We start from the raw sequence: 19,693 nt of genomic DNA, 5'->3' as shown, positions 1-19,693 counted from the left end.
TACCCATAGCTAGAGGAAAATAGGGAGTGGCGTAATGCTCATTAGCTAAGCAGTTAGATGCTGATTTGCAGGTGCCCTGTCCCTCCCAGGGCAGGGCTTCAGGTAGACTGTGTTGTCTGGCTGGGCTTGCTTCTTCCTAACCTCCTCCCAGTCAAAGGGCTTTGGGAGCAGCTCCCAGCAACAGCTGTGTCCTAACTGCTATGCTGTTGGCAGGGAATCCTAGTTTTCTCTACTTAGTCACAAATCTCACAAATTCTCGTGATAATAAAAAAAAAAATTGCAAATTTTCTGATTTAAAACCCCTCAAATCTGTGTTTTTTCCACAATTAAAATGAAACGCCACTATAAATGCCACCCACCTACCTGACTTTGGGCTTTGGGAGCTGGGAGCAGCTCCCAGCAACAGCTGTGTCCTAGCCGCTGTGCTGTTGGCAGGGGATCCTAGTTTTTTCTAGGGTGACCCTGCCGCCCACCTTTTGGGGCCTCCACAGCCTGGCGGGCATGGCGGGGCCAGGCAGAGAAGCTCATTGTGGCTACTGTGAGCCCCACCCTGCCCTGGTGGCACACACCGTGCCTCCCCCCTCCCCCACTCACCCCCCCCCCCCGAGCAGCAGGGCAGCACCATGGCAGCAGTGGGAGAGGAGGGGAAGGTGGCTCCTGCCACTGTACACACCCCTGGAGGAGGCATGTGTGCCCCACATTTGTGCCCAGGCTGGAGGCAGGCTGTGTGGCTCAGGGCTCTGTGCCCTGCTGTTGTTGGCCCAGGAGCCATGCAGTGCCATGCTGTACCTTCTGCCATTGGCCAGGCAGCAGACACACGATACAGCCAATGCATGGCTCCTTGGGCAGAGGGCACACAGAGTCACAGCCCACCTCTGCCCTGCACACAAATCCAGAGTAGAATGCAGAACCTAGACTTGAAAAACTATAAAGTGTCTTAAAGATTGTCACCAAGGATATTTTTTTCAGGTTTTTGCTGGTTGACTATGAACAAAGATTAGTAGGCTATTGCCACGTTCAAATAGAATACGCACCTTCCCTGCTCCTCCCAAGAAAACTAACTCTTGGAAATTGAAATATGTGTTTTAAATGAGCAGAAGGCCCAATCATGTGAGCTGCATGGCCCCCCTTCGCAACTTAGGTGGGCAGACAGTGACATCTGCTGAGTCAGCTGAAGGGCCCACTCACTTGAGAAGAGTTTGGGCCGTTTCATCCTTCAGTTGACTTGCATTTCACAGGTTGAGCCAAGCTTCCTGGCCGCTCTTGTTTTTTGAGCTGAACTGGGTGGACAGACAGCAGTGCCTGCCAAGTCAGCTGAGTGCCTGTTGCTGCTGGAGCTGAACTGCCCAGCTCCTCTTCTCCTGAGTGGGTGCTTAGCTGACTCTGCAGGTGCTGTTAGTTAGTATCAGGCCATTTACTCATCTGGAAGGTGCTGCTGGTTGCCTACTGATCTCAATGGAGGAACAGAAGAGGGATCTTGTAGTTTGGCACAGCCAGTAGTGTCAAGGCTGATCTCTTTCTAAATGCAGACAGCCTGGAGATTTCTGTTCCTTTATGACAGAAGCAGCCCAGAGAGGGAGCTCTGCAGCCAGGCAGAGCTCCCTGTCTGGGCCTCAGCTGCTGCAGGTCACCATAATAACTGGGCAATGAGGCCAATTAGAAGACACATAAGACTGGGGCCCTAACTAGCAAACTAATCTAGCCCTGCAAGCCACAGGGGTAACAGTTTGTGGCCAGGGGGCCTAGCAGAGAATGCTGTAGGTAGAGACTGCTGTGCTGTCTGTGGATCCCCAGTGAGGCTTTTGGAGAACTGGGAAGCTATTCTGGCACAAAAGGTAAGGGAAAGTTTTCCCTCTTAAAGTGTCTGTGTTGGTAGGTCCAGAGGGGACTGTTTGTATTATAGCCCAGAGGCTTGCTGTTTAGGTTGCAGTTTAGCACTAGTGGTTTGGGTTGGGACCATAAGGGGCAATATAGAGAGGCCCCATTAGTACCTGAGGGGCATGCAATTGTCTCGAGTCCTGCCAGGACTCAAACAAATGTTGAGCACAGAGCGAGGCAGAGCATGGGGCCACAAAGCCAGATGGGGGCCGGGGCCCAGTGCCTGAGAGGGGAGCAGCCAGACAGGGGCCAGGAGTCTGGTGCCCAAGAGAGCTGGACCACATCTGGTGCCTCAAAACCAGGCCCAGGACAGTGTGCCTGGGCTTAGAAGGTCTAATTAAGAGGGAAAGGGGCAGTGGCAGTCAAGGAGGCTGAAGCCCCAGCAGGAGAGTAACGATACAGCAGCACCCACAAGGCTTGAGGTGTGGTATAGCGGAGGAATGGAGACATGCAATTAGCCTTCAAGGCTATAGGGGCCCTGCAGTGGCAGGGTCAAAAGAGGCCTGGCGAGGAGCTTGGGAGTAGCGTAGTTGAAACCAGTAGGGTGCCAGGGAACCCCAGTGGGGATTCAGTTGGATTGGAGCCCACGCTAAGACCCATGGGCACCCTTCCTTTTAATCCTGTTATTACATCAAGGCGTGATGGGTGAGACAGAAGGGAAGGCAGCCTATGGACAGAGTGGAGCATAGTTGTAAAGCCACCTGGGGGAATTACAGCTACCCCTGGTAACCCAGTGTGCTACAGGGACAAAGTTGGTACTTTTTGCTATATTGTGGCATTAAATTATATTGACATGACCATCTTTCCAGTGTAAGGGGCGGGGTGGTAATGAATGTTAAGCTTGCAGTAACAGCTCTGATTTGGATTTTGAGAATTTTCTCACAGAAAATGTAACACTGGGCTGCATGCACCATTTTTTTTTACATGGATGATGAAAGACATTATTCGTAGCTAAGAGAAGTGACAGACGCGTAGGCTATTGGCTGATTGCCCTTTGCAGGAACCTGGAATTCTAATTTCCAGCTGTAGCTCTAGCTTTGATCAAATTAATGTCTTCCTCCTAATAGCCCTGTCTTCAGTGTTAGTGTAAATTTACTTGCGTAGCTCATAGTGAGGAACAGAGATTACTGGTAACAGAGTTCTTTGAGGTGCTTTGTCCATTCTCACTGGGGTTTTCTGTGTGCCTGAAACACTCAATTAGACATTTCTTTTGCCTTGGGAGTACCTGTGAGGTGCACCACAGCACTGCCCTGTCTTGTGGCTTGCAAAGAAATAAAGGACAGTGTGCACTTCCTGCTCCTCAGTTTTTTTCAGCTGCAGAATCTAATACTGCATGCAGTTCTGTCCAAGAGGGTGGGGTGCAAAAATGTGTGCAGATTAAAACATCTAGAAAAACTCCAGTTACTAATAAAGAACTTGTCTCTTGTCATTATCCATGTGAAGATTTTTTGCTGTAAGTGATCGGAGCTCATCTGAGTGGCCACCAGGGTCATGATGGCCACCCCTGGGGCCTGGTCCTGTCACAGTAATAAACCTGTTTTACTTTATCACTGACAGGACCAAGCCCCAGAGGTGGCTGTCATGACCCCTGCTAACCACTTGGCTCCTGCCCTGCCCCAACTCCTTGGGTACCCTCCCTTTTCTCTTGCATGCCAAAATCTCAGTGGAGTTATTTTATTGAAAAAAGGAAGCTGCCCTAGGGTCCCACAGCATATCTTTGATTCCAGTCCTGCTTCTCAAGCACCAAGTGGTTTAATTGCACAAAATAGCTTAACCAGAAACATGTACAAAGTAATCATCACACAATAAAAATGACTATCCGACTATAAAAAGAGTTAACTAGCTATAAAATTAGTGCTTGAAAATGTGTAACAATTCTGTAGTTGATTTCTTTCCAGCTTTAATTTGAATGTGTAGCATGGCCCTCTGTCAAAAACTCTTTAGTGGTGACTTAAATTTTGGCTATGTTTTGGGGTTTTTTAAAAAATGTAAAAAGCAAAGCCCCAAATCCACTTAATTAGAAATATTGCAGTTTAAATGTTAAAAATACAAACTAAATAGTTTTGTGTTAAAATTGAAGAGCAACTGCTCAGTTTTTATATACAGGTTTCCCTTACTTTATGCTGTATATGTGTTCCTGGAAAACAGCGCAGAACTTGAATTTGCATAAAGGGAGCCCACTTTACAATGTAACAAATAGGGATACGTTCCAAGACCATGACTGTACTGACCCCCAGACCCATTTCTACCATTTTTACAAGATAATTTTGGTACTCACAAACAGCAGACAGCACAGGGTGGAGGTGAATGTTTAGTCAGTGTGAAGAGAGGGTAGTGAAAGGTGTTAGTGAAGCTCTCTTGCACTTCGTTGATGAACCAGGGAGAGGGGTAGGAGATAAGCTAATGCAATGCTTAGAAGCCATAATGGGGATGGCAACTATAGAGACACATGTCGCAGGCAACAAGCAAGGAGCACAGATTCACACAGGAGACTATATTTTGGTGTGTGTCACTCCCACAGTGTACCACACAAAGCGGCTGACTGCGGTCTTCCACCACACCAATTCCATAAGAGTGAATTTACCTTGCATAAAACAAATTTTTGGTATAAAAAGGATCATCACATAAGAGCGAATTCACACATACAGAACCTGCATAAAGTGAGGGGAAACTTGTATTCCATTTTTGATGAAGTGCAAAAGTACTCATTCCCAATTAAATCAAATGTTAAGAACAATAAATTCACCATTGTATATGCAACTCTTGTAAAGAAAACTTTTTAAAATATTAATTCTTATTTAGTGATTTTGTTACCCAATTAATGGATTGGACTTTAAAATAGTAGGATCTTATGGTTTTGAGAATTGTAGCAAGTATTACTTTCTTTGGTCTAATTGTATATTCTCAATCTAAAGATATGAAGCTGCACTATGGGGATCTCACTGACAGTACTTGCTTAGTGAAGATAATTAACGAAGTGAAGCCTACTGAAATTTACAACCTGGGAGCCCAGAGCCATGTCAAAGTAAGAAGCTTTTGTTGTTTTCCTTTTGAATGGTTTGTGACTTGTGTGACTGTCACTGATTTTTAGTGTTTTGCAGTTTTCAATATCTGACCACTTGCTTTAAATCATTTAGGACTTGCCATGATGCTGTGTTCTGATCCACTTTCAGTACTGAATGCATAATTAAATCCCATCCTTCTTTATAGATGAAGGGAAATCAACATTGCCAACACAATCCTCAATTTTTGTATAATTTCTTTGTCATTAGAAGCAAAATTGCAGGTGCAAGATGTTCTGCAAATAAACCCTAAGGGAACAGCAGCAGGCTTGTATCTAAACCAAAACAGGATTTAAAAATAGACTTTATTTTTAGCTGGCACATACGATCATTTATACTAGGGATGTGCATGAACTTGAAGGGAAAAAAAGTCTTAATTAGCTGAGTGTTCCAAATTCTAGTTGGAGGCCTTTGGGGAGAAAAACTTACTTCCAGACCATCCCTCATCCCAAGCCTCTAAAGGTGCTGGCAGATGGTAAGGCAGTTGTGCACTTTGGGCCTGAGGAATTTTATGCCCCATTCCTCACTCGTGTGACCTGCCTTGCCAGACATACATGGCAGGTTGCATAGTTCTGGGAATGGGGCATAAAATAACTCGCATCCCAATTGCACAACTGCCAATTGCCAGTTCTAGGCAGGGACACCTGCATTTGGGGAGCCCAAAACTCTCTGCTCCTTCGCTGCACCCCCTCCCCACACCCCTGTGCATGTAGAAGCAGCAGCTAAGGGGGCTGAGTGCTCCTCACAAGCCACTTCCACAGGTTCCTGGGAACATAAAAAAGCAGGTGTACAGTTGGGACTCTCACCTACACATCCACTTCTAAACATCTGGGGCACAGTGAGCCCAACACTGGGGAGCCTTTCCCTGAGGACCTTTTAAAGTGGGTGTGCAGCTAGGAGCTTTGGCTGAATGTTCACCTGAGCTTTTTGAGTTCCATGGTTGCCCATAAGCTTAACATCACTTGTTGAGCTTAGGGTGCCCCCGATTTGGTACAAGTGGGGGTTGGAGAGCTCCCTGATCCCCTACTGCCCATGTTGGTTTAAAGAGGCACCCAATGCTAATAGTGGGAGATGGGAATTCTTCCCCAACCCTGGTTGCTCATGCTAGTTACCCTTTTTTTTTTTTTTTTTTTTTTTTTTTTTTAAGGGGTACATGCAGCTGGGGATGGGGAAAACTTTCTCATGCTGAATTACACATTCCTGGTTAGAGTTACATGGCTCATAACTGGGGTGGAGGGAACTTCCCCATCTCATGCTGCTAGCATCAGGCACCTCTTTAAACCAGCACATGCAGCTGGGGATGAGAAGCTTCCCCATCTCCAGCTGCATGCCCATTTTTAAACAGGTATGTGACATCCTCTGGAGATTAGTGCAGGGGGCAGCTGAGTTTGGGATCCCAAGCTGCCCCTAGCCTTATCCTATCAACTGGGAAGGGGGTGGCTTTGTTTCAGACTCCAGGGCTGGCTGGTGCTGACTCCTGACCCTCAGTTGAGCAGTGGAATTTCGAACTGGGCAGCCCTCATCCTGGTTCAGACCCAGGGTTGGTCCATGTTTGATCCTGAAGATCCTGGGTCTGAGACCCCAGAGCTGCCCCATATCTCAAGGCTGGCTGAGACTTGATGCCTTAAAGAGCTTTCAAGGGAGGGCTCTGCAGGGAAGGCTCTTTAAGGTGCCAGGTTCTGGCAAGTCTTCACCTTGATGCTGACAATCAATGATTGTCAGCATCAGGACCACTGCAGCCTTGAGCCAGGTTCCAGACCTGGAGCTGCCCAGGTCCCAGTGCTGATAGTCAGTTGATTGGTGGTATTAGGATGATCATGCATGCCTACCACATGTTGAATATATGATGCCATGATATTTTTTTATAGCTGGCTGATACATTTTGGTCCCATAAATGTGATGAATGTGTACCATGTTCCTGTTAACTGCACCATAAATATGTTAATTGAGTGAAAATGTAATGAGCACCAGGGGCCTAACTGTCAACCTTCTGACTTGCTCATCCTTCTCTATCTACCAGTAGTCTGTTCAGAACAACCCTTCCTTTTTGATCAGACTAGATTTCAAAGTGCTGTGGAGTGGTCCTTGGCTTTTCAGATACTCATGTGTGTAAATCTGAGTTTGTGACTAGCAGATGAGCAGCAATTTTACCATGTATGTGTAATAGGTGACATAATAAACAGTATAAATAGTTAATTATACTTAATTTTGTTCATTCTGACACTAATATGATTTAACTTTTACTAACATGGAGAGATTGCACAAATAGGCATTTCAGGGTCTTTGCAGTCCATGGTTTGTTTGTTTGGTTTTTTTTAACAAGAAAGGAATTAAACAGTTCTCTCTCTGATAATTTAACTCCTTTATACACTGTTATACTGCAGATGCTGACAGAATGCTGGCTATTACAGAATTAATAATAGCAGCCATCTTCTCAACTTTTTCTAATATATTAAATTTATTCATGATATACAGGGCATTTGATCTGTTGATAGTTGTCTTGGAAGAAGCTGCTTAAAGTTAGTCTGGTAGCTGGTCTCATCTTTCTTCCTTCATTTGCAATCAGTATGTGTTCATGGGAGGTGAAAGTTCCACTTTACATAGCACAGCTACAACCTATATCTCTTTACATAGCTGTTTTCCAAGCATATGTATAGAAATGTATAACTTCAAGAAAAATTCTTCTTGTGCTATTTCTGATATCTATGGTGTCTTCTGAAATAAAGTGACTTACAAAGGAGGGGAAAAGGCAACACTTCTTTTATGAGCAGAAAGTGAAAATTTTAAAATAGTCTACTCCTGCTACAAATCAGTAACTTAACCTGAAATAACATTCCTTTAATGGAGATGGATGGTAGTGATAGAGATGAATTTGCTGTCAAAGGGATGGGCAGCTACCTAACATGCACAAAAAGTTATACCCAGATCCCAGAAATATAAACAACATGTTAATTGCAGAAAACTCTTTAACAGGTAAAGCCCTATTTACAATGGAAAATTATCATTTACTTCTGTTTTTTTTTCAGTTCATTCTTACAAACTGATCCCCATAAACTACTCTGCGCTGCTCAGTAGCAAGCTGTCATTAGAAAAAATGGTAGATCATCCACCATTTCCTAGTCCTCTGGATAGTGTATAATACCCCCAGGCATTAGAGATCCCTGGCCCTGAGCTCAAGCAGTTTGGAAACAATGAGCAAAGACCTCTTGCTTTCAAGACTTAATTACTATTGTTTGTAAACCAGCCAACTGAAATTCATGCTTCAAAATAGCATCTATTGAGGGGAATAACGATAGAATTAAAACATGAAATGAGAATGCTTGCTTTTTAAATTGTGCTGAAAGAATGATGCTCTAGACTAGTGTCCATGTGATTTAGAACCAGTATAGCAATGCTCAGCTTCTGACACCGAGCTAGGAAATAGGACCACCTATTATTAGGAGAAATCTTGTGCCTTTGTAGAATTTTTTTGGTGAACTCGTGAATATCATCCTCAGTACATGTTAAACATTCTTGCTTTAATTGTGGTCTATTTAAATTAGCCCCTTTTTGTGTGTTGTGCTTTTTAAGAGAGAGGTTTTAATCTTAGTTTACTGCACATCCTGGTCACTTTAAGTTAGTGACATCTACAGTGTTATTAGATGTTGTTTGTGTTGGCCTATGTTTATGTGGAATGAAGTGTTCTATCACTCTCACTTCCAGTTAACTTCGTGAGCTATGCTGAAAGTAAGGAAAATAAAATAATAGGAAGTTGGTCTGGTTTCCTGTAGGAAACCAATGAAGATGAAATTGGTTCTTGGAATGAACCCATAGCAGTCTGGGAAATACTGACAGAGAAGACATTTTTCTGAATCATAAATAGTGAAGATTATGACTCACAATGTAGGTCACAGAGAGGCTGATTTGATCTTATGTGGGAGGATGAGAGAAGACTGAAATTTACTAGTTACTAAAAACAATTGACTTAACAAAATGACATCATCATCCAAAACATATGATGCAAGTCTGTAGTTCTGTTTGTTTTCAGAAGAATGGGGGTTATCCAGTCATTCTATAACTGCTAAGCATGCTGTTCAGTAACAGTTAGTACACTCACGTCAGAGCTATTTTTCTAGTACAGCGATGCCCAACCTTTTGGCCCTGCAGGCCTGGAGAGTAACATGGGACCAGTCTGTGGGCTGGATTCCTTTCGGGGTCGGCCTCATGTACCTGGATCAGGTGCCGCACTTCCCTGGTCCTGCACTTCCTTCACCCAACCCCATGTGCCCAAATCAGGTTCCACACTGGTTTGGTCCTGATCTACTGAATGCATTCAGAGCCTTGCTCTTCAGCCCATTGGGCTCCCCTGGGTCCAGAAATTTCAAAGTGAAGCACAGCCCAGCAACACTCTAGTGTATTTTGTATTTTAGTCTTGTTGACTTGAGTAGATGAATTTGTTAAATTGTGAAATCTCTCTCTGCCCTCACGGGTATATTGCCACTGTACTAAAATGGAGACCCTCAGTCTGTTAACATCTTGGGGTTTCCCTGTCCTGTGGCTACAAAGTCCACCAGCAAAATCTTTGCATATCTGTCTTTCTGGGAGCTGGTCATCTTATTGACCCATGTGGTTAAATGACTTGCTCAGAGTTGTACAGTTATAACACAGTTTCACTGCTAAAAGTAGAAATAGCTATCGCCTTTCCTTGTCTTTGTGCTGCCGTAAAAACTTTTCTGCAATCGGATGTCCATACAAATTTGGACATTTGTGGCATGACAAAATGAACAGAAAGTAGTCATAATTTGATCAGCTTTATTGCAGTGAACTTTGCATTTTGCATATTGCATTCGCTTTGTGGCAAGAGAGTGTGGGTAGCCTGGGTGCTGCCTGTGCTCTCCAACTGCCTTGGACTGGAGCTCAGGGGGTCTTGGACTGGACCCATGCGCAGCATGCAGTGTGCATCCTGAACTGGCCTGTGTTTTGTGTGCAGCACACATTGTGGTCCTGCATGCTACAGTGGCATGTGGGGCCTGAGCTGGTGCAGGCACTGAACATGCAGGACACAGGGCTGGTCTGGGACACCACAGGCTACATGATATGGGGCTTTGTGGGGCCTGGTGAGTTTTGATACCCCTACTTGGGAACTTTGCAGAAGCCAAAAGCGCTTTGGAAAAATAAAGTAGTTTAATATTTTACCTTTTGCCATTCTCAAAATAGTAGTTTGATTATTCCATGCAGCAAGATCTAGGTCACTTAGAAACCAGAACAATGGCACCATTATACCTGCCCAAGAGAAGTAATAATGGATACAGGGAAAAAAAAATCTAATATGTCTTAATTTTATGGAATTTAAATGTAACAGTTGTGTTTCTTTGTGTCACAAATCAATATTAAATTACCTAAAAAATCAACTTAGTTTGCATTCTAAATTTGATCAGCTAAAATTGGGGTTCAATCTTCATGGTTGCAGCCATGGAACCGTAGATACAAAAGGGCGCATCCCTTCCCTGAGATGTCTTGGATAGTATTTGAAGGGGTAAATTAAGGCACCATATTATGCAGTCTGTTTTCCTTACATTTGTTAGCACACTGTGCTCAGCCACCAACTCTTGGCTGGAACTTCTTGCTTATTGCAGCTTGTAACACTAACCTCCTCACCACAGCTTTTGAGGAGGTGGTGTGTGGGGGCCAGTGCATCAGCTTATTCTGTGTCTGAACAGTGTCTTTCACAGCACATCTCTGTCCCTTGACCAGGACACCATAAGAAAATATTAATTAAGGTTTTTTTCATTGCATGGTATATTTGTGAGAAATGTAACACCCTACACATGGTAGCCAACTTATCAAACAGTTAGAAGATGGCAGAGCAGTTTTAGGCAATGTATTTAACATGTGGTCTTTATTTATATATGCATACATATATACTTGCTTATAATAATTCTCTCCTCCTACACATGCATGCATGCACACATTCACGTGCCCTATGTAGGAAGGTTCTCTACTTGTATTTCCACAAGAGGAAAGGGGCTACTTGTATCATCTTATTGCTCTCTGCATTAGGGGCTTCTTTCTATAGGGTACTGAAGAGTGTCATTCTATGGTGCTCAACCATTTTATCTAGAGGGCTGGATTGGTAATGCCTGGTCCATCCACAGGCTGGATCCAGCTGGTGTTTCTGATTCAGCAAGCTTCATGGAGGGGAGAGGGGACAGGTCAACCCCAACACAACCCCACAGGGAATGGAGCCTGACCCAGCCTTGTGGAGAAGGAAGGGAGCATGGCTTGGTCCTGCCGGGGATGCAGGGGTATGGTCAGGCCATGCCTGGCTCTTGTGCTTGACCCAGCCCCATGGACACTGGGCTATGGCCTGGTTCCTGGGCGGGGGGAACCTAACTCTGATCCAGAAATGGGGTTGTGGCCCAGCCTCTTAAAGGAAAGGCCTGACCCACCGTATAGGGCTTGGGGTTTTTGGAATTTGGCAGAGGGGAAGTGCCCCCCACCACCAAATTTTCTGACCTGGGGGGGAGCCCCATAGGCCAGATGCAGTGGTTCTGTGGGCCACATTTGGCCTGTGGGATGGAGATTGAGCACCCCTGGTCCAGTTCCAATCCAGCAAAGCACATAAAAATGTGTTTAACTTCAGGTTGTTAGGATCCATTTGCTGGTGTTTAAAAACTTCACTGGATTGGGGCCAGAGTGCTGGGACCTTGTGGGACAGAGCCCTAGTGTGGCAGAGGACAGAATAGAGCTCTTGCTGCTCCTTGAGAGCTTGTGTGTCATTCAGTCTGTCTGACTGGAAAACTCTCCTTTGTAATATTAAGCAATCTATTTCAAATGAAAAACCACTTAAAAATTCCTTTGCACTCAATTAATATTTCATGTGGGAGGAAACACCCTCTCTGAAAAATCCTACTGTACCTGTTCAAACAGATTGCTTTGTTTTATTAGGTCTAGGAGGAGTTGTAATGTTGATAACGGCCTATAATTTGATTTTTTTTAATTGGTCGACCACACAAAGATCTAGTTGTTACATTTCACACAATCAGCCCACTCATGCTGTCTGCATTGTAAAAACCATAGTAAATTAAAAGTCAAATATTATTTTTATAACTCAGTGTAACTGTTATATGTAATAAAGAGATTAATGTAATTATTAGCTAAACATACATGTTGGACCTGCTTAATGATGTAAATACATGTAAAAGGATGATGGGTCTATATACTGAATTGTACCAGTATGTATCAGGAAGTAGTGCTACCAAATTCTTCTCTTTTCTAAATCAGAAACAAGTATTTTCTACACCCATGCATTGTGAACTGAATTTAGATATTACTTTTTTGGGAACCCCGTTGCAGCAAAAATCTGTATTCTCCTTCCTTACATCCACTCCACAAAAATCCCAGATTGAATTCTCATCTTTCCCCACCAGTTCCATACAAAACTCACCTCCTGTTTTTGAAGATGCAGGAATGCTTTTTTGGATTCTGGTAACTTTTGTTTGTAGGTCACACGGACAGTTTTTAGATTTTACTTTTTTATCTTCTGTGTTTTCATGTGAAATTACTGGGATAAACGCTATGCTGATTTATACTACTTGGTTATTTAAACTTACCAGGAAATCAAGCAGGTCAAAATGAAGCCTGACCACTTGTTGAATACTAATCAGGGGTGTGAAAAAGATGGTGTCGAACTCTGAAACATAGAACTGTTCGTACAGTTACATGGCAAGGTGTGTATTGTCATGCTAATCAACTAGCTAAAGATGATGTGCTGTATTGTCTTGCTTATTTGTAACTTGAGCAGTTGTGTTTTGAGTCATATTGTACAAAAGCTAGTAAAGGGATTTTTTCCAAGCTCCCCCCTTTTGCCATACAGCAGATAGAGAGAATTAAATGTCTTCTGGTGAGTTGTTTTATCTTTGTGATCCTGATAGAAATAAAAAGCCACCTCCTCACTATCCCACTTTTAGCATGCTTTCAATTTTAACACAGGATAAATTTTGAACCTTATGATGTTTGAAATCAAGAATAATGAATGAGGCAGTAGAGTTGTATTCACTTGCACAGTATTGATATGGGTCTAGACTAATCTAATCAAAACTAGAATAGGCTCTTTATGTTTAAGTTACTGCAAATAGGTGCAATTAAATCCCTTTGGAAGATTGGTAATGAGATATGTAAATGTCCTGTTTTAAGATCTAAATTGAAGCTATTAATTTCAATTTTAGAATTCCTATTAAAATGCAGATTTTATTTGGATATAATCTATGTTTAATATCCAGTATTTTGGTTTTGGTTATTCAAGTGGAGAGAGAATGCAGGTTCTTTGTGGGGCTCCTCTGTGTTCTTGTGAAAGTGAAATATTTTAGTATTTTTCCTTCTGGCACCTGGGTCAGTAGAAAGAGAAGGAAAATGGTTATGGTGTTCCTGCTGTTCTATTTCTTCTGTCAAATAGGTGGCAGCAGAGTGTTACAGACAATGGTGCAGCTGGGTCCTATAATTGTAATGAAAGACGAGTGACACTATATGCTGTCAACTGCAGCCTTGTATAACTTGTAGTTAAACATAAAATAAGAAAGAAAGCTACTATTGATAATGAAAGACCATAGAAGATGAAGGGTGTGAGATGCTATAAAGTACTGAATTTCTGGACTAGTCTCAGTTGGGAAAACTTAATCTTTAAAGGTATGTCATTCACTCATGCAACATGATTCAGATCAGCTAAGATAATATGTATGTCAAAAGAGACAGAAAAAGGCAAAGTGTTCATAAGTTGCAACTGAAAGTAATGAACTGCTGCCTTGGGGTACTGTAGGAGTTGGCCTTCATGTGTGTTTTAGTGAAGCAAGTTACAGAAAGGAAATGTCAGTCCTCGAATCAGGCAAGCATTCTTTGGGAACATTTGTTCAATTGTCAGCATTTTTTAGAAACAGAGCTGCAGTCTATTAAGCCACAATCCCAAAATTAGATTTGCCATTCAAATAGCTTCAATAATGCCTCTTCAGGATAAGTGTTGGATTAATAAAAATGCTGCAGAATCTTACTGTTAATTTGCAGACAAAATTAATGGCTACAAAAGAGGTTCATTTGGATACTATGTATGAGCTATTGAATACTTGCTTGTACCTGGAGTTTTAGTAAGATTGTTCCCAAAATATAAGCTGAGATTGCAGCCCCAGTGAAGTTGTGGGTATATTGCAATTAACTTCTGTGTGTGACCAGGAGGTTGCACCTACAATGAGGAGGAATTTTAGAATCTACCAATCAATTTTAGTTATATTATAGAAACTGGTAGTTTCTAATAAATTGTAAAGACAAAGGACAAATTGAAAAAGACGTTAACAAGGACAATATTGTTGTTGCATTTGTGTCACAAAGCTGAAAAGAAATCAACTTAGGGCAATAGTTTATTGTTACTAAACAAATTAAGCATTTTATTTCTGGTAAGATTGTTAATATTGCCGTTCAGGTTATGCGTGTCTTCCACCTTTTATTTTCCTGTTGAACCTTATATGGTTTACTTTTCATAAACAGACTTCTTTTTATTAAATTGCTTTCAAGTGTGTATATAGCAACTTAATAAAGGTTGTATCTGGTTAGTATGTATTGTGACAGTAACTTTTCACATAATGTTTTTCCCCTATTAAATCTGACATTCTAACAATTCCTAGCCCTATCTGGCAAGTTTAAAACTAACCGCCCTCCTTTCTCCCAGTTCTCTCCTCATGTTATAAAGGGGTGTTGAATATTTCATTCTGAAGTGTTACAGTTTATGCTAGCTGATACTTAAAAGTGAGAGCAGAAGGGAGCATACATTTATAGGGCTGTAAGGTGGTTTTTAATGTTTTTATAGTATACTGTAAGAGTGCTAAAATTGCATAATTCTGGATGCTTGTGTTTTGATAATGATTGAATTGCTGTTTACTGCATCAGTAGGTCTGTGTATTTACAATATTTTTATAAAATCAAATATGGCAACATGTTTTTGGAAAAAAAACATACGTGTAATAAAACATACAGCATATAATTCTGTTCAACCGTGGCAAAGCACTGAATGTGTCTGGATTAAATGCATGTAGTGTATGATGGTATCCTGCTCCTTTCTTTTTTAACTTTCTTATTATCTACCATTTATTACATATTTTAGAAACTATTATAAATAAAGTATTTTTTGTCTTTTGGTGAATACTTAAGAGTCCAAAGCAAGAATTAAGTTTGAAATCATGCCATACTTGCATGCAAATAGTAATGGGGTTGCTCTGATACTAGATGGAAACCTGTAAGTGTGTACAAGTATATAGCAATACATGGATTATACAAGGTCAATATCGATACAGGTAGTAAAACAAGCATTAGCGGCAGTCTTGGCTGGTGTATTGGATGCATTAATAACACTTTTTTCTAAAAGTATATCACGTGGCAATTTTTTGTATCCTATTAAGCAAGTATTGCCAAGCCTTACTTAAGTAAAAACTAGTTGAAATCAGTGGGGGTTTTTGTTCCCTGAATGAGGACATCAGTTTGAAAATATTATTATTATTATTAATATTGTAAAACAAAGATACTACTTTTTTGCATTGTAGCATGTACACTTCCGTATATATTGTAAAATTTTACTTTTATGGGGCTGTTACTGCATTTTTGTGATATACACCTTCCCCCACCCTCCACCTCCTTTTTTGGGGGGGGGGGTGACTAAAATCAGCTTCATTTTCTGTGTTTAGGAACTTACTCCTGTGGTTTGTACTTTATTTAAATACATGGATTCACCCCTTCAGCTTCCATGATCCATGGAGGTGTATTACAGTATGACATGTAAAAAAAATATATAGGTTTTACATGTGTTCAAAAGTAAATAAACCACTACTATTACTGCTATATGCATGCAGAATAACTGAATATTTTACCAACTTCAAAAGTTTTGTAGTTTTTCATACTGTAACTATTTAAAAAAAAAAAAAAAAAAAAAATTATTAGACCAAACTGTTGCAGTGAAACGCATCTGAGACTACAGAACCTGTAATTATGAAATGCTGTAAGTTCAGTGATAAAAGTGCAACTTTAGATTGAGGTATCTTCATTGACATATTGTTGTGTGAGCATTGGTTGCTTTTTTTTCTTTGAAAGTTTTTAAGGGAGTGAAGGTGAAACAATAACAGGTTTTACATTGAAAACTGTACACTTGTATTGGTTTATAGCTAATGGTGCTTTTTTATGTCTGTCATACTCTTAAGCATTTAAGGTTAGGTATCGTTTGTTTGTACATTTTTACCCACATTTCAATAAAATATCATAAAGAAATAAGACAAAAATATTAGGTATAATATTTGGGACCTATGGACCTTAGAATTAACTTCATATTGGCTTCTCTTCTAGAATATACAGCCTATACCCCGAGAATATTTTTAAAGCATTTACTGTTTACACGGTCCAGGCAAATTATTCTTTTATATGTATTACTGTCAATTTTGAATCATTTTTATCAATACAGCTATTTGAATCGGAAATCAACAGATTGAATATACAAATTTTTGTTCCTGTTTTAAAGAAGGAAACAAAATTTAGAAATTATTTTGAGTTGAAGAAATACCATGTAGTACCTTGAAATTTATTAAGCATAAAAAAAAATTGGTAAAGCTATTGTGGTTTATTTTCCTGAAAGAAGGATCAAGGACATGATTCTTCTGAACAACTGAATGCCACTTTATCACTTTGAAGAATTAGGCCTGTAAAGGGAAAAATATCAGTAGATATTTAGTTTGCAAAGAAATTGAACATGTACTTTGTAGCAGGGAGTTGAAAGAACATTTTTGTTGTTGTTGTTAATACAGGTCATTGTCTGAAAGACCCCAGGCTCTAAAAATTTCCCTGAGTTTTATCCTGGTTGTTTCACATCCTTGTGAGTTGTCTTGAAGTTAAATCAGGCTTTCTGACCATATCCTTGGGCTTCAAAGAGAGTTTAGGCAGAACAAAGATAGGATTGGACCATATGATAATTTTCTTTTTTACTCTTGTTTTTATCACTAACAGCACTTTCCTATTTCGTTGTTTTCATTTAAGTTATTAATATGTTGGTTTGATTATTTTGCAGTGGATGTTTGCAGAGCTTCATTTTTTCTTACAACTAAGCAACAGCATTTTCATTTCTGACTAGCATTCTTTTATGATGGTGCTTTCATGATGCAGTTTCACTGGCAGTGCATCAAAACAATGGATAAACTATAAAACAAGGTTATAAAGCTAACTTCAAGGATGCTAACATTTGAACAGTTTCTTTCAAGATTTAATATACGTAGTATTTTTTCCAAAATTTTGGTTTCTAAAGTGTTTTTTCCCTGCCCTTGTATAGAGCAAGTTGTAAGTTTGGGGCTTTTCAGATGTTATATGTTGGTGTGATACTTGTCTTCCCTTGATATTCCCACCCCCCCCGGTCTCTAAGAACTCACTGTGGCAAAGAACATCCCTGGTAAAAAATGATGTATTTTAATTACAGGGCATATGTAACCTTTTTATTTAGTTAGCTGGGCAGTAAAGTTTAATTGCAGAGCTCTAAAAAATGTTCCTGAACACATTGCATACATTCAGCACACTTGAGTACTACTTGTTATAAAAGATTCACTAAATCCCTTCTGTAAACTCTTTTAAATGCCAATGCATAACCCCCCCTCAAAAAAAAAAAAACAACAAAAAACCTCACTGTGATATGAGTGGAGATGGGGAAAGACACATTTTTAATATTTGTTATTCTTATGCTTTCTCAGTCTTAATGCCTTTCCTTTTTACATGCAATTTATAGTAGCAGTTATCTCATGAATTATCTGAAATAGTGTTCAAAAGGTGTAAACAATTCCTAACCAAATTAATTTATAACGTAACAAGCAGATAAGCATGGGCTCTGTTTAGATAAACTGTACAGAGCTTTTTTTTTGTTAAATACAGTTTTTCTGAACTTGGTTGTGGTATTTCTAATCAGAGGTAATACGACTTGACTGTGAGAGAGAGATCTAATTCTCTTAAATTACTGGAAATGGTATTTCATGTTGGAGGTTTTTTCTTAGCTTAGTAATACCAAGTCTGATTTTATAAAGGGTATTAGGAACATCTAATTGTTTCTACGTGTCATGCATTATTGTAACACAGTTGAACAGTTCTGTATTTTATAAGCCATCATCACTAAATGCTACCAATTCATTGAATTTGTTGATGTACTTTGGAATGGGTACCTTTTATTATTGAAAATAACTTGCATTCATAGGATGTGTTCTTTAAAAATGGACTCTAAATATCAGATGCTAATTAAGATTTTTTTTAAATCAGGTGTTAGTTTAAACTAACAAATGAATGTTGATGATCCAGAGAATCTCATACTATTTAAATTTGTTTAAATTGTGTAAGTACTTTATTACTTGTAATTCATTGCCTTTCATTTGTAGTAAAAACACGGAGCTAAAATTCCCCTGTAAATATTAACATAAAGTATTCTTTATTTATTCTAAATAAATCAAAGCATATGACTTGTGCTTCCCTCTTAAATGTAAAATAATTCATGGGAAATCTGGTGTTTAGAACGAAATACTGTTGAGTTCAAAACTTCAGAGTGATAATATGCAATTGATCAATACTAATAATTGATGATATTTTGTCAGTGTAGCTTTAGGATTCTAAGAATAGCAATACTGTTGCTATTTAAAGCTTGAAAATATATGGAACAGTACCTGACATCAATATCTATTTTGTATTCTAAAAGGCCAGTTTATTTTCATTTATTTCTTTAAATTAAAAGCTTCAAATAGAAAAGTAATGAATGTACTACCTTTTTATGAAAAATCATAATCTAGTGAGAACCCAGGGATAAAGCAGGGTTATGTGCTGTACATTACCCTATTTGTCAATAAATATAGATTACAGTTGACTTGACTTCTGTAAGTAAGTGCTAACATCAATGATGTATTACATATGTATATTTTCTGGAACATGGTAACACAATCACAAAATGCATTATTAACAAATAGAAGCATGTAGTTTTTCAATAGCAGCTAACATAAATAGTTCTGAAGTGATAAAAGGTGGCTGATGCAATGCATAGAAAACATTGGTCTTAATGCAAGCAAGCAGTTGCACCTAATGTGGAATGTAACCTAAAAATTTGATGCTTTTGGGTTTTTTTTTAAAGAAAATCTGTAGCTATTTTGTTTTTCATTCCTTCAAATCCCACATGAAATAGAAATGGTGCACATTTTGTGTTAACATTTAGGAAGGGGATTACGTTTGATCACAGGAACTATTTTTTCCATTTTTGTTTCAAGTATAATGAAATAATACTTTAATTACATTTACAAATCATTTTTTGGGCTTACAGAGGTGTCTTCTCTTGACTATACTAAAATTTAAAAGGGCAAAGCAGAAGAATTGTTGGTTATTATCAGATCATTGCTTACATGAAACCAAGTTCTGCTTTATTATTGATATTACTTAAATTAATAAGTATGAAGAGAGTAGGAATATAATGCAGGGGCTTCAGGGCTAGAACCATTAAAGCCTTACACAATGAGGCCTTGCTCTTGATTGCAACATGTAGTTTTAAACCACAGTGTTATAATGTAAAGATACAACATACTAAAAATAAAACAAATTATAAATGGAAACATGATACCCTTAATATAAATTTATTAAGTTACTTCCATATGTTAAAAATGAGTAATATATGTCTATTTAAATGGAAGTATTGATTGATGACTGAACTATGTATTATTTTTTCAAAAGGCTTTTTGAAA

The 19,693-nt window shown here is 39.7% G+C and overlaps 1 protein-coding gene across 1 annotated transcript in view; it reads left to right on the top strand.

Moving 5' to 3' along the window:
* The window catches only part of GMDS (GDP-mannose 4,6-dehydratase), a 583,437-nt gene that overhangs the window by 99,875 nt on the left and 463,869 nt on the right, over positions 1–19,693 (top strand). The window contains exon 4 of the mRNA XM_090039384.1: positions 4,794–4,903. Within this exon, the coding sequence (XP_089895510.1) occupies positions 4,794–4,903 (110 nt within the window). The remainder of the gene's footprint in view (positions 1–4,793; positions 4,904–19,693) is intronic.

Source organism: Crocodylus siamensis, chromosome 3, assembly GCF_052110815.1.
Source record: "Crocodylus siamensis isolate JL-2025a chromosome 3, ASM5211081v1, whole genome shotgun sequence".
Taxonomy (NCBI): domain Eukaryota; kingdom Metazoa; phylum Chordata; order Crocodylia; family Crocodylidae; genus Crocodylus; species Crocodylus siamensis.
This window is presented reverse-complemented; position numbering and strand designations above follow the sequence as displayed.